Here is a 23207-nt window from a genome sequence, read left to right as displayed (position 1 = left end):
CCGTGAGTAACCCGCGTGAGCTTCACCAGGCGAGCAGCTGGCGGGGCTTCTAACGGGAGCGCCTTATCCTGACACGCACCGAGTCGGGAACCTCCAGAGCCGCGTCTGCTCGGCTGAAGCTCCAGCTTTCACCGCCGGACCTTCCGACCGCTACCGCGCTGCCACGGCCGCCGCCGCCCGGCTCCGGGCTGCCAAGCGCGATGCGGTCGGCCGAGCGGCAGCCCCGCGGCCCCCACCCGTTCCCCTCCGCCTCGCCCCTCGCCCCTCGCCCCCCGCCCCTCGCCCCCCGCCCGCCTCAGCGCCCCGCGCGCCCCCGGAGCGCCTCCGGCGCATGCGCGGTGCCGCCGCGCGGTGCCTCCCGCGGGGACGCGGTCGCGGCGCTGCCCGGGGCCCCGCAACGTGTTGCTCGCCGCTGCCTCCCGCTCAGCGGCTGCGGCCGTTCCCTTTAAAACCTCAAAGGACCTCCGCGCTCCCGCCATCCGCTCCGCTCCGCTCCTCCCCGCAGCCCCTCTCGCACGCCGCTCGGCGCGGACGGGCGCTCCCATGCAGGCGCCAGCCGCCCGCTGCAGCATCGAGCGTCGGCCCCGCGCCCGGAGCGACCGTGTCGCCGCTGGAGGTGCGGGGACCCTTTTCCGGCAGGAAGGTCCGGCGTGAATTGATTTGCAGCTTCCGCCGCTGTTTCTGAGCCGCCGGTTCTGCTCGCCGGCCCCCGGCAGCCGAGAGAGGCGCAGCCGCCAGGTAACGAATGCCCCCTCACCGCCCGCAGCGCGGGGGCTGCTGTGCGGCACGGGGCTGCTGTGCGGCACGGGGCTGCTGTGCGGCACGGGGCTGCTGTGCGGCACGGGGCGCGGTGCGGGGCAGCGCTCGGCCACCGTGCCGTCAGCGGGCAGCTCCGGCGCTCCCGCCTCGTGCCGCGCCGTGCTCCCCGCCGGGGCTGCGCTACCGCGCGGCGCCGCCCGACCCGCCGGCACCGCTCTCGGCGCCGAGGGGCGGCGGGGGTGGCGAGGCCCGGCCGCGCCGCCGTTACCGCTGCCGCCGTTGTCCCCGCAGGCCGGGAGCCGCCCGCAGCGCAGCACCGCAGCGCGCCGCCCGCCCCGGGGAGGCCCGGCGGTGTGAGGCCGCCCGCCGCCGCCGCTTATGCAACACATCATCGATAACCACCCCGACATGGCCACCGCGCTGCTGGCGGGCGAGAAGCTGAAGGAGCTCATCCTGCCGGGCCAGCAGGATGACAAGGCGGGCGCGCTGGCGGCGCTGCTCCTGCAGCTGAAGCTGGAGCTGCCCTTCGACCGCGTGGTCACCATCGGCACCGTCCTCATCCCCATCCTGCTCGTCACCCTCGTCTTCACCAAGAACTTCGCCGGTAAGGGCGGCGGGACGGGGCGGCCGCGCCCTCGCGGCTGCGGGGTGTGGGGCGGGGCGCGCGCTTCCCGCCCGAACGGCCGCCGCTCCTCGACGGCGCTGAGAGGCCGCGCCCGAACGGCTGCGGGGAGCGGCGGGCTGCGGCCGGAGGGCAGAGGTCCTATGGAGACTTAACGGTCCCTTGCTGTGCTGAATGGTGATGGCAGAAATCTCCAGCATGCTTGGCTTTTTTAAGGGCCTACGCTTCACACACAGATTCTCGCAGTTCAGGAAGCCCAGTTTGGCTGCCCACCACACGCAGAGCACAGTCCTTCCTGCCTGGAAGCTGGCTCAGGTGTTGATGAGCCCTGAAAAGTAGTGACCCAGCACATTGCTGTGCGCCTCTCAGGCTGTTAGCAATGTAGGGAGCCATCGCTGCCTTCCTCATGCATCTGCCTGAAGAGCGTGCTTGGCAGCATATGGCTTGTTTGGTCCCCTGGAGCTTCACATGGAGATCCATGTGAAATTACCAGTGCTTTAATACACAGACTGGCAGTTTGTAGCTCGTATGGTTAGCAGGACTTAGCTAGGTGCAGTCTATCCAAACTCATCTGAATGCAGTCCTTTACATGCAGCTTGGGGGTTGACCTCCAACACGCACATCTTTAATACTTGCTTTCATTATAACGCTACTTAGAAGAGTAACTGCTTGTGAAAAGCATCTTAGGTGGAGATTTTTCTAGATTATAGCTTAAGCGTTTTGAATTTACTTCATATTTTGAACATACATCTAAATATCTGAAGTCTTTCAGCCACAGTTGATGATAGCCTCATGTTTTTGCATGGTCATCAGGAGGCCTCTTCATGAGACCATGTTTTCAGGAAACTGTGAGCTTGCTGAACACCTGAGAACTGTCCTTCTGCAGTGACTGAGAGGCAGGGAACTGCTGCTTTTGTGGATCCTTAGTGTAGAATGCAGAAGTACTCGGATCACTTCCTCTGTTTGGTTTGTAGAAAGGAGACAGTAATAAAAAGGCGTTTACAAAAGGCACTGAGAGTGCCTGCTTTGTACCTGCCTTCATAGTGCTGGAGATTTACTGTTCTGGATGTGAGTAGGCCTCGATTTGACCTTGGGAGCAAGAAAGGTCATGCACATTCCCATATGTGCCCTTACTGTTCTGTGAGTTCTCTGACAGAAATCTGTTGATGAATCACTGCTTGTGCAGACAGCAGCAGCTTGCTCTCTTTGAACAAATCCTTTCAGGCTGCAGATTGTAGAGGGAGCTGCAAGTCTAAAGGACTCTGAGGTTTGTACAGCACGTGTTCCTCTGCATGTCCACACCGTGGTCCATGCAAGTTTTTGGAAGAGAGGACATGTATTGACTTCACTCATTGCTCACATCTGCCCATGTTTCTGCAGTTGTGTTTGTTTTATGCTGTGGAAGACTTCTTTCTAAGATGATAGTCATGGTCTTGAATGTTTCAGTTGATTTTTGTTTCAGAAGTGCTAAAAGCAATGTCATTTGTTTCTAGTCACAGACCTTGTGTGCTCACTTGAGCCTATAAAAGCATCTGCTTCTTAAGAGCAGACACCTGCTGTGTCTTGCCCAAAGATTTACAAGGCAGCGCAGAAATCTCCTTTATGTCACTGGGACAGTGCTCTTACCTCATGTGATGCCATTTGTTTGTTCATTTGATCTACAGTCAGAAGAATATGAGAAAAAGATATAAGAGCAAGTTGTACAAGCTGCAGGGGGCTGGTGAAACTAGGTTGCTTTTTTGGGCTGTAGTCTAAGAGCTCAGGATTAGTGGATTCAATTCTGCTTCTTCTGAGTTCAGAAGCAAAACTCTTGCTAACTTTAGTGTGACCTGAATCAGATGTTTCAACTCTGTTACCAGAACAGTATTTATTTACTCGGTGTTTTCTGAGTTAAGCTTGTCTGGAGATGTTGAGTGTGATCATAGCAGTAGCCCTCTGACTGTGTGCTTGTTCCTCATTCTGCTGTTAGTGTTATGTTTCACACGTGCACAGCCTCTGATCTTTAAAACAAAACAAAACAAAAAAAGGAAGTGGAACTTTGTTTCCTTGCTTTGGATATTGCAGTTTATTTAATACGTACTAGAAGTGCAAAGATCACTGACAGAAATGCTGTCTAAAGGTTCCTCTTTGGTTGTTAAGATCATAGCAGCTTTCCAGATCTTTCTTGATGCCCTTTTGGACCTCAGTTATGGCCTCAGAATGGGAAATAAAAAACTAATCTAATCTTTACATCACTTTTTAGAAATTAAATCATAAATTCTGTAATGCATGCACAGGCTGTCCTGAAAAAGAAACAAATATAGCTTTTCTTTGCGCTGCCCAGACTTTCTTTTGTAAGATAAAAGGAAGTCCCTCAGCCAACCACTTACATTATCATTTCTGAGTCTCTAAATCCTCCGTTACTGTTTTTCCAACAAGCTACCATAATTCTAGAAAGGAAGCTCTGAGAAAAATAGTTACAATAAATGCATGTGCAGGATTTGTACTGGGCATCATAAGGTCATCCAGGAACATTAGTGAGCTACTTCACGCAAAGAAAGCCCAAACAAGCACCTACCAAATAGGAGTAAGAATTGTCTCCCTTCTTAAAACATACCAAAGGACAGGCTTCGTATACAACCAGGGCACATGATATTTATGGCCTAGCACGTGTTGGCCTCAAGGACACCCAAGGAAAGTTTTGGAGGCCTGTATCTCTGAGCAGTGGATGGATTGGTCTGTGAGTGGAACTTGTGTTCCAGAGCAACAGGGCTCTGAGCCCTGCTCAGAAGGGTGCCTGCAGCTGGCAGGGTTGGCTGAGGGAAACCTCTCTGGTAATGTTTTTCTTGTTGAGAGCAGCGGTGCATACAGGTAATAATCCCATGGGAATTTACCTGTTTTTCTGTTTTCTTTCAGAAACTACGGCTTTAAAGATCAATTTATTCCTTTATACAAATCTGAGTACTGACGTGTTATGGTTTCTGTCAGAACAGTGATGTGACCCCCATTATATTGTGTGTATTTCTGATACTGGTTGCAACACTCCTGCACACATAGTGCTTGGGTTTTGTTCCTTAGAAGTTTGATTTCTCATACCTGATGATTCAGAAGCCTAATTTTTTTATTTTATTTATTTTTTTTTTTTTATTTCCCAGCATCTTGAACAATTAGTTGTCCCTGTGCAAACTGAAAGTAAAATACAGCTTACAACCTCTGAGTGGAGAGTTTTGATTTGGTAGTCCCACAGTGCCCCAGTGCAGGAATAGATAATCATGCCAGGTACCTGGCAGCAGAGGAGCAAGTCGTAAGCCTATAAGTGTAGGCTGTCACTTCTTAAAATGTGGAGAATACATAGTACTAGATAGACTGCAATGTGCAGCATCTGTTTGATGGGAATCAGTTGTTCCATGGTCTTCTTCATCCTCTGCTCTCCCTGGTTTTACCATGGAACTAAATCACGTGAACCACATGGAACTAGCATACACGGTCCAGAGCCACAAGCAGGGAAGCTGTTGGGTATTCAAAGCTACTCTTCGTCAACTTATGCCATGCTGTGTCCTCTCTGGCTGGCAGTGATGCTGCTGGCAGTGAATGGCAGCCTTCTACAGTGAAAGGTCCTGAGGCACTCTTCTGTACAGTAGAGGAAGAGATACTTGGCTCTCATTATGAGCTGCTTTGTGTTTAAACACTGATTAAATGTTGTGCTGTGTTGCACAGCAACACCATCAGTAATGTCTGTGGGACGTTTGCTCTATAAGGGACCCGTGAGAGATGGGCCCCAAAAGAGGATACATTGCTGGTATTGTTGTGTGTTATCTTCACAATATTGAAATATTTTGGTTTCCAAGCTTTAGGATTCATGTTGTCAACTACAGCTTAGCGATGGCTAAGTCATATCCCTCATGTATAGTGCCTTGTGCTTCCCATACACAGTGAATCATTCTATTATTGCAGTCATGTTTGCTTTTCCTCAGAAGTTCTTCAATACCAATTCTTTATTAAAATAAAGCAAAACAGTCATCCAGTTGATTGCTACACTGCAGTCAGAAGCCAAGCAGTGGCATTGATTTTCTTGCTAGGTTTGTAAATCAGAGGCTGCCAAATACCAGCAAGTTGCTTATGAGTATTTCTATGTGTCTTAGCAGTTACTTAGCTCAGTTACATAGCCCTCTTAGAAAATTCTCACAAGGAAGTCATGGAGGAAGACAATAAGTTAAATGAAGGGTCACTTCAAGTTCTACGTTGTATTTTCTGATTTGTAATAATTCTGCATTATCAGTGCCTACTTCACCGTGGCATACAGTATATGTGTCAGCTCAGTGTTGTTATGCATTTCACCTGTTTGAAATAGTATGTGTTGAGGATTTCTGTATTAAAAGATGGAATTTTAATTTGTATTTCTGGTCAACTTCTCTACTTTGTATTTCTGTTACAGACAGTGGGCAACATATTTACACGCTCACTTCCCTGACTTGAGTGTTAGCTGGCTTTTGAGCTTATTTTCCATGTTTACTATTTAAGTGCACATAAAGCCATGCAAAAAAAAAAAAAGGCAAAATTGTTTTATATATATATATATATATATATATATATGTATATATATATATATATATGAGAATGTGGATGCAGAAATTGGTTGTGAGGCAGTAGTAGTAGCAGCAAGAAGAGAATCTAGGCAGTGTCTCAGTATCACCTGTGTTTCAGTGCTTTCTGATTATGTTTTTAAAAAGAACTGGAGTACTACAAGCAACCACAGGCCAACTGTGCTTCAGCCACTGACTGTTGGCACTGCTGCTGGAACTCCTCTCACAGGGTAAGGGCACTTCTCTCACACACACGGGTGCACAGGAGGCATCCATGAGATACACAAGCTGGTGTTCCATGCGTTTTGATCACAAAGATTTGCAGTTATGCAGTGGAATGTTGAGTATAAAAGTAATCTTGAGGAAATGCATGAGCCTCACATAGGTAACAATTCTGCTGCAATTTCCAGAGGCCACAGACTTTTTTATATCCTGAATGCAATCTCTCCGTCTTCACTGACACTCACATGCCATCTTGTTTTCATACTGACTTGACCTTTTTTGCACTACTGACCCCTTCATTTTCTTATGTCACTTATGTGAAGAGGTCCAAAACGTGGACGAGATTTAGCTTAATGTGTGCTTGGAGATAACTTCAACAATCTGAACAGGTAGATGGTCAAAACTATTTTTAAGAGCTAATTAATTAATTCATCTTTCTCAAGAGGGAACATTTTTAATAAATGAGTGACACTGAGGCTGTTCTTGGGTTTACCGCAAAGCTTTTTTCTCACTAAGCAAGGTAGGTCTACACATTGAATTACAAAAGCTGAATTATGTCACAGCAGGCTGGCAACATTCTTGTAGAGGTTTCTTTTGTTTCACATGGTACAGGATTTATTCTAAGAAAACAGTGAAAGCAGTGCGGGTATTTCCATCATAAAGGACTTAGTATATTATACTCTCGAATTTGGCAGTATGGTAGTACTTCTTACCATAGCAAGGTTTGGGATTCATTTGCTTTTCTTTTCTGGCACCGTGCCTGTCGTGCAGATTTGAAGAAGTTACCAGAGCAGCAGTGCAGACAGTTGCTGAGATGCATGGAACATTTTTGCAGTTTGGAGCTGATTATTTCTGGAGCATCTCAGCCATTTGCTGAAGTAATCGTTTTTGAGGTTGAGGTGCCTTGTCCTCTGTGGGATCCACAGCCTGCAGGAGGGCAGCAAACCTCCACTGGAAGTTGTGGAGTCCCTGGGAGCATTTGGGGTCAGATTCTCATTGCTCTGTCATGATGGACCAACATAGTTGTGACACTTCATAAAACTCAGTGTCTCTGTACATAGAATCATAGAATGGAATCACAGAATGGCTTACGTTGGAGAACTCCTTAAAGGTCATCTAGTTCCAACTCCCCTGCCACAGAGGAATCACTTTTCCATAATGCAGTAGGCAAGTCATCTCTGCCTCCAAATACTATGGTGTTAAGATAACGTAACTACCTAATGAGCTAACTACTTGCAATTTACTTTTTAGTAAGTTTTCCAGCTGCTGGGTTTATGGCCATAGGTGTTTAAAACAAGCCACCTTTTTCATTTCTGATCATTAAAAATGCAGTGATGCAATAGAACAAAACTGCTGTTTCCTGTTGTTTCCAGTCTGTGTTTTTTTGTACTTCACCCTTGATTTCAGAAATCACCTCTGTCTATCATCAGTTGCACAGGACATTCAAAATTCATTTCACATTGGCATCTGTGCGTTCTTGCAGTTTGCTGTAGGTGTTGCTCTGGTTCACATCGTGGTGGTGACTCAGTGTCTGTGTAGTTGCTTTGAGGGTTTCATCTCTAGAGGGCGATTTTTGAATTGCCTGAAAATATTTTTTGATCTTTGGATAACATTGAGACATTCATTTTTACGAATTATCTCCACTGCTGTGCAGACCTGTACGTCACCAAATCCCACTTACCTCCTCATATTAAGGGTAATTGTAGAAGTAAAGGTTATTCCGATCTCTCTTGTAGGCCTTTTTTTGTGTGGCTGAATTTCATTAATTGTGTTTTGATGGATGCAACTTTCTGAAGATCAAACCTCTCCTCAGATCTTAACCTAATATGAAACAACATTATAATACAGAAACACAGCTCTAGCTGCAAATATAAGGACTGTAATTTCCTTCCAAATATCTTCTGTTTTCTCACAGAGCTGCTGAATGTAGGGAGAAATGCTCGTGGTGTTGGTGAACAGTACAGTGACTGTAGATGAGCTCCTTTCTAATGACGTGACCACCATACTGCATGGCCACCACACAGTGATGGTAGCTCATCATTGAGGGTATTTCTCCATAGCAACAACCCAAGGGATTTCCTTTAGGTGTTTCTGCACCTGCCGTGTAACAGTTGCCATTTCTGGAACACTCTAACAGACTTCAACATATGAACCAAGCAGGAATCTTTCCCTCCTGGAGTATGCTGGGCAGGTATTACGGGTTGTTAAGCTTTCCATTGCTGGAAGTGAACTTCAGCATACCAGCTAATGGTAGAAGAGCTCATGTCTCTAACATACAGGGAATGAAGTCCTGCAAATGTATATATCTGCTGCAAGTGTGCATTATCATTTTAGTGACTGGATAACCAAATACAGGCTGTTCAAGCGGCCGTCTTGGAAGAAGAAGGGTCCCATATTCCAAGTAGGGAGGCACCCCTGCGGGTAACCAGTTACCTAGCAGTCTTTGGAACTGCTTGGCTACATCTCATCCATTCTAACACTGCACAAAGTCACAGAACTGTAGAGGTTGAAAAGGAGCTCTAGAGGTCATCTAGTCCAACTCTCCTACTAAAGCAGGTTCCCTAGAGTTGGCTGCACAGGAATATACTTGTAATATACTAATACTTGTAGAATGTGGATAAGTGGAACTTATTAGCAGCAGTGGTTTCCTGTCTCATTTCTTTAGGGACTTTCTTTTTAAGATTTTTTTCTTAAACAGGACAAGTGGTTTCAGAGAGTGGTCAAAAAAGGCTGTACCTTACCTTGTTGGTCATGGAGAAATTTGTACCATAGGAAGACTTCCTGGGAACCTATATTCTTTGGAAAGAATATTCCCTAACAAAGGTAAAGGTGTTGTCTTTTTGTTTTGATGAATTAGTAATTCTTAATGGCTAGCTTGTTAAGTTAAGGCTTAGTTCTAGGAACGCTTTATATTCTTATTCAGTGAGTTAAATGGGACTGCATGACTACAGTCGATACACAAATGTAATTTCAGGAATCCATTCTCATGTTGTACTAATATCTAACATTTAAGTACCCTTTAAATAAAGTAGTTGACATAAAGCTGTTAAATTAAGGGAGTTTTTCATTTGGCTGTGAGCAGATTTGGATACTAGCCATCATTTATTAAAATCGCATCCAAAGCAGAGAGTTTGATCTTCCTTTTGGAAGCTTCTGGCTGGCATGTAAAATCTGTTTACTGTTTAGATGACATAATACTTCCTTAGACTACATTTTCAGCCTTAGTAATACGAATATTTTTTGTTCTCTTTTTCCAGGAAGAAGAGGACTCAGGACATTTCTTCCTTGCCTTTTAAAATATATTAAAAGCTAAAAAATAAATTATTTCAGTTTCATTAATAAACAGTTTTCTACCTGCTTGCTTGTGCATTCCTTTTAGTACACAAGATGAATGAGGCACGTATGCCTGATTGCTTACACATGATACAATGGAGGGATGAACATCACGATAGGATACATTTGTCAAATATTAGCATCTATGGCTGAATTCAGGGAACATCTCATTTATCTTGGCTATTAATCAAGAGAGCCTACATCAAACACTGAATTTCTCCTTACAAACAAGTGGAGAGGACTTTACAAAGAGCTCTTTGGAAAACTTGACTGACGTGTCACCTTTTCTGTGTATGCAGGTTGAGCATCTGCATAAAGATGATGTAACAGTCCTCTTCAAGAGGATGAAAAGCTGACTGGTAGAAAGTTCTAAGGCCCAGGGTGAATCTGCAATTTATTATACTTGTTAAATAATAAACTTAACAATATGCTTACCTATAACATAACCACAGGTGGCCAGAGTTGGTATGCCCTCCCCATTGGCATTCCCTCTTAGCTTGTCTGTCAGTCAGAGCATGAGTTAACAAGATTGCCTGTTTGGCTGCTTGCATGTTTATTTCTTGAGTATCAGATCATTATTTGGACAAGAGACATGCTTACCTTCGTCTTGGTGTAGCAAGTACAAGAATTTTGTCTATCTCATTTTTCATGGTTTTTTTTTTTCTTTTGTCTGCTGTTAGGAAATGGTTCTATTCCACCTCCATTATTGAATTGTTGGTCTAGAACGCTGAAATCGTGCAGTTTTGTTGGGGGATTAATGAGGTGTGATTTCTTTCTCAGTCTAAATTCTAAAAGACAGAAGTCACAAGATTCATACACAATTAATTATACTTTGCAGTTTGCTTTTGGTGAATATACTTTGTTTTAGTGGGTAGGTGTAAAGGGTCATTTGCCCTTTTATATATGGACATACACTGTGTATTACTAACATTTTCCTTTATTACTTTTCAGTGCTTACCAAAAGCATTGTAAATGCTTTGTCCGTATTGAAACGTATTTTGACTATTGCATGCAACACTACTTTTTAAGCTTGAAATTGGATCCCCTGCAGCGTCGGCTCTTCAAAGAGATGCACATGCCTACTTTTATGCACCGTGAGTAATCTCATTGGCTTCAAAGAGACTGCCCAATGCATGAAGTCGGTTGAGTCTTTTTAGGAGCAGGGTTTTGTACTGTGTTGAATACTCAGAGGTTGGCATTGTTATCTTTTTTTGAAAAACAGAAACGCATGTTTATGTTAGACCAATTCACTCACTTGACCAGGAAGACTTGTAAAAAATGAACTTGAGGAGATAGAGGAGAATGATGTGTAACAACCAGTTTGACCATGTCTTCTTGACTGTTGTCTCCATGTTCACACACCACCTCACACATCATATTTTTTGCAGGTTTTTTAATGATTATTTTAATATGTAAATGCACACAGGCAATACACGCACACGGCTTCTTGGTGGACTGTGCTGTTGATATCTTTTCCTAGGACTGAGATGTAACGCTGTGGCCTGAACTCCGGGCACTTGCACTGTAGTTCTCTCTTTTGTGTTCATTCTTGGGCATGGCTGTTTCTCAAAAGTGAAAAAGGGGGAGAGGGGAATATCACGTGAGGAAAACCAAGCATTGGAGCAGGTTGCATGGGATAGCTGTGCAGCCCATACCTTCGGAGGTTTTTAGACTGGACAAAGCCTTAATCAAGTTGCTCTGAACTCAGTGTTGTCCCTGCTTTTAGAACAAGATGGGATTCAGTAAATTTAAAGGTTCCTTTCAGCTTTTCTGTGATTCTGCATTGAGGTATATCTTCAGATGTAACTTCTAGAGCAGCAATTAACCAGATTTTTTGTTGGTAACTGTTTTCAAATCTGAGATTGATTTCTGCAGTGGGAAGTTGCACAGGGGTTCCAGCCCCAGATCTCAGCCCCTCATTTGAGGAACTGCAGAACATACCGTGTTGAATCTCCAGGGGGAGATTAAGCACTTCATGCTTAATGCTTAACATGTTTAGTCCTTGCAGCCTGACAAAGAGTATATAGTTCAGGGACTGCTGAGGGTGTGCTGAGGTATGGAGAGGCTGGGGAACCATTTGAAGGAGGTAACGGTAGAAGAGGAAGTTCCCAAGCATTTCTCAGAGTATGTATTAACAGGCAGCAGGCATCACTTGGCTTCTGTGCTTTACCTTCGCTCCTGCCCCCCATACGGTCTGTTTAGATTCATTCTAAAGAGTTTTTTGAGCAAAATCCCTGCCTTCATCCCTCTCCCTACTTTGGTTATCATCTCCCAACCATGTTCTCTAACTTCCCTGAAGTATGCCCTTTGTACTGCTGTACTGTCTAGGAGTCATTTTTCCCTGTTTAAGTGGTATTTAAACTCAATGGAATTGTATGGCACAAAATGAAACATGAAAAAGCTTAGCTTTCAAGGGTTTTTAATTTTTCAAGTGGCATAACACAATTATGTCCCACCGCTGAGTCGTTCCTCTTTGACTGTTTCATCTTATTTGTATGTCCGATGTGTATGAGATGCCTCATTAATGAGACCAGTGTTAGGGATTTCTAGAAACTACTTATGTGAACAGCAAGCAGGATAAGACGTATTTATCTACATCTGCTGAGAACATCTGATGCACTGCTCCTGTGGTCATCTAACGATATTAAAAAAGGGAAGCTAAGCTTCCTAGTATGCATGTTTATACTCAATATAGGATAAAGTATAATATACTTCATAACCTATTAATATCAATCTTTTTTCTGATGTGGTAATTATTTTTGAAGAAGATTAGCCCGGAGTTGCTTAATCTCTTAGCAAGTTGCTTAAAAGGTACAGTTTGTGGGGATGACAGTGACTGTAGGTAAGTATTGCAGAAGACAGAACTTATTCTCAGCTATTTCAAGTGATTTTGTTCTGGTACAACTGTGTTGAAGTTCGTATGTTGGCATGCAGTTAACACATTTCTGTAGGTGGACCTAAGGGCAGACCTTCAGGCTATGAACTTCATGAGATTTCACTCTGAAAATCCTACAATAGGCCATGACATTTAATGAAGAAGTGTTGAGTATTCCAGCTCCCCATAATGATTACAGGTTAGTTGAGTACCGTGTTCTTATTTCCACTGTTGCTGCAGATGCACACAGTAGGAATTACTGTCTCCTGAGTTCACAAGAATGAAGCTGTCAGAGAATGTGTAGGGATAGGTTACACTTAAGGCAGCACTCAGAAGAGGACCAACCTGCTCTACCATAATAGTGCCCCTTAAGCTTTCCAAAATTTTTCCTGACCATACCTGACCATTTCCTACACAGTTGTATAATTATTCCATATTAAACTGCTGAGTTTGAGGGAAAAGCTACATTTCATGGTAGCTGGTTTTATTCTATGGAAAAGAAAATTCTTGAACTGCTTGAGGGTGAAATACAAGCATCAGTAGAAATGTATCTGAATGTATCTATGTATCTGAATATAAACATAGAAGCAAATATATTTTTTACATTGCGTGATCCAATGTCAGAGCTATGGTGATAACACTCCTACAGCTTTTTTATTGCTGCTTATCTATCACATCATTGCATCAGAAGAAATCTGCTGATGTGTCTTCATGAAACAGAATGTGTGTTAAGTAGGGCTTGCAGCTTAGTGAGCAGTTGTGTGAGAGCAACTCATCACTCTTCCATCCTCAGCAGATAGGCATTTTGAGATCCAGCTGTATGTTGCTACCATCTTCCATAAAACAGGATTCATTACTGACATCGTGCTTTTCTTTCTCATTTATTCCTGATTGACACAGATTGCAGTAGAGGAGAAACGGTCCATGCCCTAATATGATGGGATCAAACACCTTCATGGTGTTAAATGCTATGTTAAATGCAAGGTAAAATGCTGCTATTGCCTAAGGAGCATTCACAAAAGCTAACTTAGACGGAGTGATGATCTTGCTTGGCAGCCTCTTGTCAATGAAGAGAGACAGGTTCCTGCAGGCAACAGGTAAATTAGTCTTTTGCTTTGAATCATTGTCTGGAAGGGTCTTCCCCTCCTCTCCGCTGTCTAGATGAATGAGCTTCCCCAGAGTGATGCTGTGCTTTGTGAGTCATGTGCTGTGCTGTGAAGGTAAGCTGAACTCCCCTGTGCAATAGCGACCAAAATCAGTGACATTTGCTGACGGTGGGTATGACTCAAACATATTAAAAAACAGCGTTTGAATAAATCTGCATTGGAATCTTTCTGCCACATCAATCGATTATCAAGTCCTGCTGGCTGGGGATGGGGTTTTATCTGAAGGGTCACCTGGCACGTAATCAAAGTCATGTTGATTTAATAAACATGCAAAAAAAAGTAGACTAGCATCAATAAACAACAACATTGAATCAACATGGGGCACCATGCTCAGCTATGCTAGTAGAGATCTCTCACAGCTTAGCAGGCAATGGGAGCAGCTAAACAATATTTGACAGGAAAGCAAACAAATTTCTTTAAAATGGCATTTGCTTTCCTTGTGCTTTCCTTACTGAGCTGGGCAGCCCCATTTTTGAAGTAGCCTCCACTGATGCTATGAAGTCCAAACTAAAGTTGTGCAGCTGTTAAGTTTTACAGTGAAGCAGTGTCAGCGGACAGAGTGCAGATAGTCTCCAAGTGACTTGTCCAACATAAATGTAAATGTTAAAAGACATTTTTATTTGTTTCCTTTTTATTCTTTTTGTTTGTTTGTTTCTTTACTTATTGACTATTTGTTGTTTTTGTGACATTTTGGCAGAAATCACCATAACCTTTCAGGCCTCAGTGAGGTGAACTTTCTACCATTTATTTAATAATAGCAGCTGATACGTGATTCCAAAAGTAATCCTTGTGGATGAGTTGAATGAATGCTTGTCATCTTCCCGCGTATTCGTGCTGCTGAGATCCTGAGAAATGAATACTGAGATCCAGTAGAAATTAACTCATGTCTTCCACAGTAATTTAAATTCCACATTGGCAGGTTCTGCTAAGCCTGGGGACACCCAATTCAAGATCTCTCTGTTTATGAGAAATACTGAAAGCTGCTTGCTTGTTTTTTTCCCGTGGGAATATTTTCACATAGGAATCTCCTGGGAAATCATACAGTAACTCTTCTGTAGTTTGAGTTGAATTTTGTGTGTGCATCCCTTCGTGGTTAGAGTTTGGAGGGCATGTAATTGCTGAAGATGAGAGTTAATGAATATTTTTCTCGTAACTGATGACTGTAAATTCACAAAGGTATCTAAATGGGAATTTTGGTAACACTAGAGTGCTTTAAGCTCTCCTCTGAGAAAAGTTGAAGCTAAATCATGATAAAATAGTTTTCAAAAGTGATTGTCAAGAATTTACAGGGCTCTTTCAATTTACATCCTATCTTGGGTACCATTATCCTAGCAGGCCTGTTCAAGTTGGTTATATTTTTAGAAGAGAATCCTCGCTGAATTACTTTTTAAAAATGTGCAGTCTTTAGTGTATAGATCTCTGAATATCAGAGAATACATTTATACATCAGCACTTTATCAGATCCCTAGGAAATGCTTTTTATTTGCTTGGACATGAGAAGTAGTTGGTTAACTAAGGATTCTTCTGCTAAGCCAGGATTAGGGCTTTTTTGCCTGCCTGTTAATTTTTAGTGTTCAACTACTGTTATCAAACGACAGAACATTTTATTATTTCTCTTCATAATTTGTATTACTAAGAGAACAGTACCACCACTCTCTTCAACTGAGTTGTTCTCCATCTGAACTGTAGACTGTGTTCAGAACTGGAGCAAGCTTGGTGTTCTTGAGCAGTTCTCAATTCCAGAGAACATACCTTCTTCCCATGGATCTCATTTTAGGATTTTTTAAAGGTTTACCAGAACACTGTAAATTATATTCCTTTTGTTCTGCTTACCAAAGCATTAAAATACAGTCTTCATACTTGAAGAGGGTGTTTTGAAAGGGATCGCTGTTCTTGGGGCAGTTAATGCTATTCTTACTTTCACAAGTTGTTCTGTCTTACTTTCATATCCATTGTTAGAAAAATGTAATTACATGAAAACAAAAAGCATCTACTGGGTCAAAGCCCAGTATCCTGCCTGTGGTGGTGGCAAAACCCAAATGCTTAGCAAGAAGTAGTAAAATAGACAAGCATGTGGCATTATTTTCTTGCATAAACCCTCCCACTGTCCAGCAGCCTGTGGCTTGAAGATAATGGGAGAGAAAAACGGTATAATTATCTGTGTATTTAATAATTCTTGCTATACTTTCTTTTCCATTACTTTGGTTTAGTGGCTTTCTTGATCCACTGTATTTGTTGCTTCCATAATACTGTAGGGCAATGAATTGCACCATTTAATTGCACACTGTAAAAAAAAAATGCAATTGTAAATACAGTGGTAAATACAGTTAACACAGTGGATTGTGATTTGGTTGGTAATGCTTTAATTCAGACTCTTAGCTGAGATACAGCTGACTAAATGCTTTTAGTGCAGATATTTTTTCACCGTATCTAATGAGCAGACGTTGTTAATAAGGACTAAGAAGATTGTTTTCAACCATATCTTTTTTCTATTTTTAAGAATATTTAGCTGGGATAAACCTTAAGTGTCACCTAAATGAGCCTTTCAGTGTTTGTACGTATGCCAGCGTAACATGCTGAGCTGCTATACAGTGGATACTAGATCTTGTATTTCCAGAGTTCAGACCACAGTTTAGCTTAGGGTATTGTTCTCAGGGAGGTAACAGAACTAAAGCATCAATTCCTAGCTGATGTGTCTAGCGTAGGTTCATTATAAAGCTTCCAGGCAAATAGTTTTCCCTGTAGGCTTGTGAAGATGCACGCAGGCTGAGCTGTCTAATACACACTGTGGGATGAGCAGTCGTGTAAAAATACAGTAAAGTAAAATTGATATCATTTGAAATGTTTATTTTCCAGAGCTCCTTTTGTAGGTTAAATGCACAGCAGTGACTTTTCTCTCTGTTATACAGAGGAGCCAATATACTGTTACACACCACACAACTTCACCCGCGATCAAGCCTTGTATGCCAGAGGATATTGTTGGACAGAATTAAAAGATGCCTTGCCAGGAGTTGATGCCAGCCACTGGCCCTCCTTGTTTGAGCATAAGTTCCTACCTTATGCACTGCTGGCTTTTGCTGGGATAATGTACATTCCAGCTCTGGGCTGGGAATTTCTGGCCTCCACCCGACTGACTTCAGAGCTTAATTTTTTGCTTCAGGAGATCGATAATTGCTACCACCGTGCAGCTGAAGGACGGGCACCAAAAATAGAGAAACAGATCCAGTCCAAAGGCCCGGGGATCACAGAGAGAGAAAAAAGAGAAATCATTGAGAATGCAGAGAAGGAAAAAAGCCCTGAACAGAACTTGTTTGAGAAATACCTGGAAAGAAGAGGACGAAGTAACTTCTTAGCAAAGCTTTATCTCGCGAGACATTTGTTCATCATCTTTTTAAGCATCATACCCATTACATACTTATCCACCTACTATGCTACACAGAAGCAAAATGAATTTACCTGTGCTCTAGGAGAGCCTCCGGACAAGACAAGCAGCTCCAAATTGCACATCAGAGTGAACTGTAAGCTGCCATCTGTCCAGCTCCAGCGGATTATTGCAGGCGTAGATATCTTTCTCCTCTGCTTTATGAACTTGATCATCCTTATCAACCTAATTCACCTCTTCATATTTCGCAAGTCCAACTTCATATTTGATAAACTGAACAAAGTTGGAATAAAGACCAAGAAACAGTGGCAGAAGTCCCAGTTTTGTGACATCAACATTTTGGCTATGTTCTGCAATGAGAATCGGGACCACATAAAATCACTGAACCGTCTGGATTTTATCACAAACGAAAGTGACCTGATGTATGACAACGTGGTGCGCCAACTGCTGGCGGCGCTGGCCCAGTCCAACCATGATGCCACCCCAACCATGCGTGATTCAGGGATCCAGACCATAGACCCAAGCGTCGACCCAGCAGACATCGATGGCAACGAGCAGCTCATCATTAAGAGACCAAGGAAAAAGATGAAATGGATCCCAACTACCAACCCACTTCCTCAGCCTTTCAAGGAGCAGTTAGCCATCATGAAGGTCGAAAATCATAAACCTGAAAAGCCTAAGCCTGTGCGGAGAAAAACGGCGACGGACAGCCTTATTGCTCCTTTGTTAGAATCTGCTGCAAAAACCTCGCAGCAATCAGCAGCTCATAAAACTGAATCAAACGCCGTCCCGAGCACAGGCACTGAAAAGAAACACACACGGCACTTTTCCTTGGATGTACATCCATATATACTTAGTAGTAAAAAAACCAAGCCAGAGATTCCAGCCATCCCCTCGATGCCTACATCAAAAAGCCAAGAGGGTGGATTTCTAAACCAGGAAGAGAATGTCATAGTACACGTTACCTCCTCTCTCAAAGGTACAGTATATTGTAATGACAGTACCACCTTCACAGACGATGATTTTTGTAGTGATCTTCAGGAATGCAAAGCTTATTTGAACTTTTTGACCTACTTTGCTAGATTTTGGGATAAATAATAATATTAGGATGTGTAGGCCTCAGAAACAGTAGTTGTCTCTATCAGAATACAGCTATGTGGAGAATAAGCATTATGTCAGGTACAGATGTACAAAACAGCCTGCAAGTTATTGCTGCAGGTAGTTTTTCAAATGTAAGCAGATTTTCACAGTAATTAAAGTAGTTGTGCCTTACTAAGAAAACGAGGAGAGTTCAGCCTCTAAAACACTTTTCCTGCTCCACCAGCATCTGGCATTTTTCAGATTGGCTTTATTCTCAAGCTATATAGAAAAAAATCTCTTTGACTACCAGTTCCTAGGGATTGGCATTTCCACCTACAAAAGCACAACTCACATTATGTTGTTCTTCACCCCAAAGACATCTTAATTTGCCCTTTGTCTCACGTGGACCAGACGATGAATGGTCTGAAGTGTGGGTGCTGGTCTGGGATTCAGGAATTCAACCACTCCCTTCCCGTGTGGCCTCACAAGAAGCACTCTTTCTGTGCCTCAGCTCCCTGTGTGCGTCTTGCAAATACAACCCCGTTTCTGCCTTAAAGGACTTTTCCAACTATATCAACAATTGCTGTATGATTTGCTGTAGAGTGATGGGGAAAGCCACGTAGGCACTAAGAAAAGCGATCAGTAGATAAGCTGACAGGCAGGTATCTATCTTCTTGTTGATTTTGTAAGCTACTGACGTAAGAAACACTGTGCAGAAAGATTTGTACATCCTTAAAGCAATGGCTCTCATCTCATTACAAGCTAAGACCTCCCTCTGGGCCTCGACAGACTGACAGCTACCGTCACCCCACTGCCCAGCAAAGAAGTGATTTGAGGTATAAAAGTTTCTGTCACTTCCAAATCGTTATGCTCCTCAGAGCCCTCCAACTCCCTGATGTGCATGTGAGCTACTCTGCGGCTTTCCTTATCCGATCACCTGCTCTGATTTCAACTCCTCAAAACTACTGGGGTTTTCTGGTCTCAATTACCTTCATCTAAATTAGTGCTTGAATATTTTAAGAGTGAAAAAATAATTACTGTAGTTTTGGGGCTCTTACTCTCCATTGCAATTGAAAGTATCCAGCTTTGCTTTTGAGTTAGAGCAACATTGCAGTCCATCAGGTAAGGCAGACTTCTAATTTCTGGAAAGAGACATCAGTTAACGACAAATTGCTGAGTTCTTCCTAAAGACAAGTGGCTTACAAGATGTAACCACTATTTTTTCCCATTGAAAATATCAGCACATTTTGTATTCCATCTTGTGGATTTCAACATTCATAACATTTGTCAAAACATTAAATCATAACACGTAAAAAACATCTGCCAAACCATAGAGGAGAGTAAAAGATACTTTTCAGTTGTTTTCTGTTCATTTTATGAAAATACCATTCACATTAGGAAGCATGAGCATGCATAGAAAGTGAGATTTACAAAACCCATTTGTTGTTTGTCCCGTTTCCCTGAGCTTACAACCCTGTTGTTATGAAACAGCCCTGTTGGACTTCCCAGAGGATCCTAAGAAAATTCATTTTGGAGTCCTCTCCTGCTCCCATTGGAAGCAACGGCAGGACCGCCTTTATTGGTTGAGTACACTGCTCTGTGATGCACTGGGAGGGTGAAAGACTGCCCGTCTTCTAACTGGCTCTTTTGGTTTCTTCCAGACACCCCTCATCCTGCAAAAGAGATGCTGTACTCATCTGAGACATGCAGAACTGTGCCTGCTGCTGGGGCTTTTGTCACATGCAACCACAACCATATAGCCACGACCACAGCGACAAGTATGACTTTGAACCCAGCCAAAGCAGAACCAGCCCCTGCGCTGAACTGCAACCCCACTCACCCTCTGCTGCACATCAACACGCTGTATGAGGATCACGAGGAGGAAGTTTCAAACATAATCGACAACGGGATTCACTCCCCGACTGACGCAGGGGAAATTCTCTCCATCCCCACCCCTAAGCAGATACGGCTGGCAACGTTTGATGAACCGATGGCAATCGTGAGCTCGGTGGAGTACTGAAGCCCCATGGCTGCTCTCTGGTGGCCAAGCCCAAGGCAGTGCAGTGAGAAGCGTCGTCCCCTTCAACACTGCACTTCACTGCATGAGCATGGAGAGCTTTCATACAAACTATAGCTCTTGGTAATAACACCAAGCCGTTTTTCAGGATCACGTCATGAGCACTGTCATTTACAACATAGAATAAGTAAAACCTGGTGGAAGTAGACCTTGAACACCAAGACAAGCGTTAGCTTTAGCTCTGAACTATAGCTTCCTGACTGAATTGGGTTTTAGCACAACTTACGAACATCAGAAGTCTGATGGCATGCCACAGTAATTTTAGCGAGTATTCAAGCCTTTTGCGTTCAGAGTCACTGATGAAAGCTAAAAAGACACAGAGGTGAGGTTTGCTTTTTTAATGGCAGTAGTTAAATAAGAGTTTTTTTTTCTAAGCAGAGAGGGGCTTTTTTTTTCAATTCAGAATTACACAAAAGTTATATGCAAGCCAGTTTTTGTTTGTTTGCTTCTTTAGCTCACTGACGTTGGGCTCGATGGAGACTTAGCTGAAAGGGCCTTACTACCACCAGCAGCATTTAAGTGCAAAAGGAATGGATACATTCAACCTCTTGCATTTATAAATTAAAATACCTGAGGTACGCCCCGCCCTTTAACGAGCTTTTATTGTGATGGAAGATGCTGAAATGAAGAGTTTATTTTTTTAAATATATTTTACCATGGGAAAAAAATTACTTTAATAACTTTTCAAACCAGGTGTTTGTTGCTTTTAACAAAATATGTAGAAGAGAGTCATTGTAGCTGCTTATTTTTTCATAGTGTATTTATGAACCAGGTTAGAAACTTCTATGGGTGCTTCACTGATGAAAAATCTTACAGAGGTTGTTACAAAACATCTTACAAAATATGAAACCAGCAAAATCGTATTCAAATAACAGGATTAAGGAAACCTATGAATTTAGGTGTCCAAGCTTGGCTAGTTCTTGATTCAGCAAACACTTAAGGCTATGGATGTCACTGAAACGACCCATATGTTCTTTGTAAAGCTAAGCACATACTGAAGTGGCTTTGCTGGATCTGGACTCTAGTGCAAGCAGACAATGATCCTGCTGTACGTGCTATCATTCTGATTCAATATTTGCCTTCCTTGGCTCAAAGCACATCTTCATGCCCATCTTCCTATAACTTTGATATGTGTGATTTAATAGAAAATTCTAGTATAACTAAAACATCTATTAAAAATGTATCATGCAATAACCATTCTCAGCAAAATGATAGTGAAACAAAAAGTGACTGTGTTGAAATAATATTACTACCAGAATTATGGACTATGTGTGTTTGCATCAAATTATGTATAATGAATGGTAGAAGAAATATGCAGCACAAATACAGGATTGAAATCTTGAATTTATTTTTAATTTATTACCTCAGACATGGATATATGATACCAGTATTTAATGAAAATAGCACTGAAAATAAATACCTATTATTCTGAATAGCTTAATGTGTACTGTGTCCTAGTGTGGTTACAGACAAGTGGGATTCTGGTAGAAGCAGTAGGTGGGACGTGTAAAACCACTGTTCCCCCATACAGTACTTCATTCCTGCATGGTGTTTTCGGCCCAAACAGCCAAATGTCAAGAAGCAAACCACAGGGTATGTAGCACAGTCAGGGGAGGAAACAATGGGAATGGCTGAAGGATGGGCCTGTGACTTCCTGAGGTTCCAGCACTGTGGAGCTTTCTGTGTGAGGCTGCCTTGAGGTGAGCACTTGAGCAGTTTGCCAGCTGCCTGTGGCTGAAGGCTTTAGGTTGACTCCTAACGCATTGGAGGGTGCTTGGCATCACTGTCATCTGTCAATTGGTAGAGCAGTGTGAAGGTTCTAACAAACAAATCTGTACCTGCGCAGCCAAGTTCTGCAAGATTTCTCCTGGTGGGCAACCTGGGAACGGAGCATCCCCATGAACAGACTGCAAACAAGGCCAGTGGCTGCCATCTGTGGAGGCTCATCTGAGTTCAGTGGCATATCCAGGCTTTAGTGGTGAGCTGAATGCCCCACTGCATTATAATCACGCATACAGAGTCCTGTAATTAGAATTAATTTCTTTTTTCAGGCAAATTAAATGTCTCCAATTTGACTACCCACACAACTCACGTTCTTACAGGACCTTCTGTCCCATTAGTATTAATGGCTGCTGTTCCACAGAAACCCTTTTCTTCAGAGTACTTCTTCAGAGTGCTTTAGACAACCAGACAGTTGTCTGGTTGTCTAAAGGATAAGTGTCAGCAGCATCGTTTGGACTACATTTAGGTTGTCCAAACCTAGCAGGAGACCAGCCAGCTCTATCACTGTTAGAGAAGTGTCTTTGTTGGGATTTCTTTAGTGCACTAATGCTTTTTAGTATTGGTGTTACTAACATTTCTCTGTAGCAGGTAAATGTGCATATACACAAACACATCCAAGCTTCTCTATACAGCTACGTAGAATCATAGAATCATAAAATGGCCTGGGTTGAAAAGGACCACAATGATCATCTAGTTTCAACCCCCCCCCCCCACTGTACGCAGGGTCGCCAACCACTAGAATACCACTACATACCTATAAATGCTGCATATACATGTAAATACATATTGCATATAGAAAATAGCCTGTATTTTGCAAAGGAGCTATACAAGGAAGCCTTCATTTCCAATAACCATTGCCCAATTCATCAGCATGTTTCATCTCTGACTGCTGGGATTTTCTGCTGCTAGGCATGACAGTGACAGGCCTCTGCTCCATGCTGAATTTGAGGTGCTGGGTAGTTTATATTTTGATGTTGACAGCAAATTAGTCCCTGATTTTGAGCTCTAGAAGTATATATCGTCATTGTCCCAGCTTAGAGACAAAGCCATTGAGGCACAGGAAAGTGAGACAATTTGTCCCAAAGCTACTTAGGCTGTATCTAAAGAGCTGATATTGCCACAGGTGAACACTGCCCTGCTCCCAGCACAGTAATGGGGTATCCTTGCATGGTGCTGTAAAGATCTTGGAATTCTAGCAGAAAACACCTTTTTTTTTTTTCCTCCCCTTCCAGAAGCAGTGTAGAATATTGATCACAGAATGTTTTTCTTTAAAGAAACAATGGGTTTTCTTAGTAAAACTGCTCTGCTAAAGCACAAGCCTCAGAGCACAGTAGGAGTTTTAAGCAG

General features: G+C 43.0%; 1 protein-coding gene across 2 annotated transcripts; it reads left to right on the top strand.

The window, feature by feature from the left end:
• The first annotated feature begins 343 nt into the window (after positions 1 to 343).
• On the top strand, positions 344 to 21519 carry PANX2 (pannexin 2). 2 transcript variants are annotated; one of them, XM_052669204.1, is made up of 4 exons: positions 344 to 738; positions 1051 to 1363; positions 16449 to 17900; positions 19663 to 21519. In XM_052669204.1, the coding sequence occupies exons 2-4, from the start codon at positions 1138 to 1140 to the stop codon at positions 20019 to 20021; spliced, it is 2037 nt and encodes a 678-aa protein (XP_052525164.1). In that variant the 5' UTR covers positions 344 to 738; positions 1051 to 1137; the 3' UTR covers positions 20022 to 21519. The 2 variants fall into 2 exon arrangements, with proteins under 2 accessions (XP_052525164.1, XP_052525165.1); XM_052669205.1 differs by lacking the exon at positions 344 to 738 and having other exon boundaries at positions 1267 to 1363; positions 16396 to 17900.
• The last annotated feature ends 1688 nt before the right edge of the window (positions 21520 to 23207 follow it).

Source organism: Tympanuchus pallidicinctus, unplaced genomic scaffold, assembly GCF_026119805.1.
Source record: "Tympanuchus pallidicinctus isolate F22 unplaced genomic scaffold, pur_lepc_1.0 scaffold8, whole genome shotgun sequence".
NCBI lineage: Eukaryota > Metazoa > Chordata > Aves > Galliformes > Phasianidae > Tympanuchus > Tympanuchus pallidicinctus.
Note: the sequence above shows the minus strand (reverse complement) of the source record. Positions and strands in the feature narration are given on the sequence as shown.

Excerpts from the sequence above, each read along its gene's own strand:
- PANX2 (XM_052669204.1), top strand. The coding sequence starts at position 1,138 with ATGCAACACATCATCGATAACCACCCCGACATGGCCACCGCGCTGCTG. Across the intron at positions 1,364-16,448 it reads CTTCACCAAGAACTTCGCCG|AGGAGCCAATATACTGTTAC; the intron begins GTAAGGGCGGCG and ends TCTGTTATACAG. Across the intron at positions 17,901-19,662 it reads CGTTACCTCCTCTCTCAAAG|ACACCCCTCATCCTGCAAAA; the intron begins GTACAGTATATT and ends GGTTTCTTCCAG.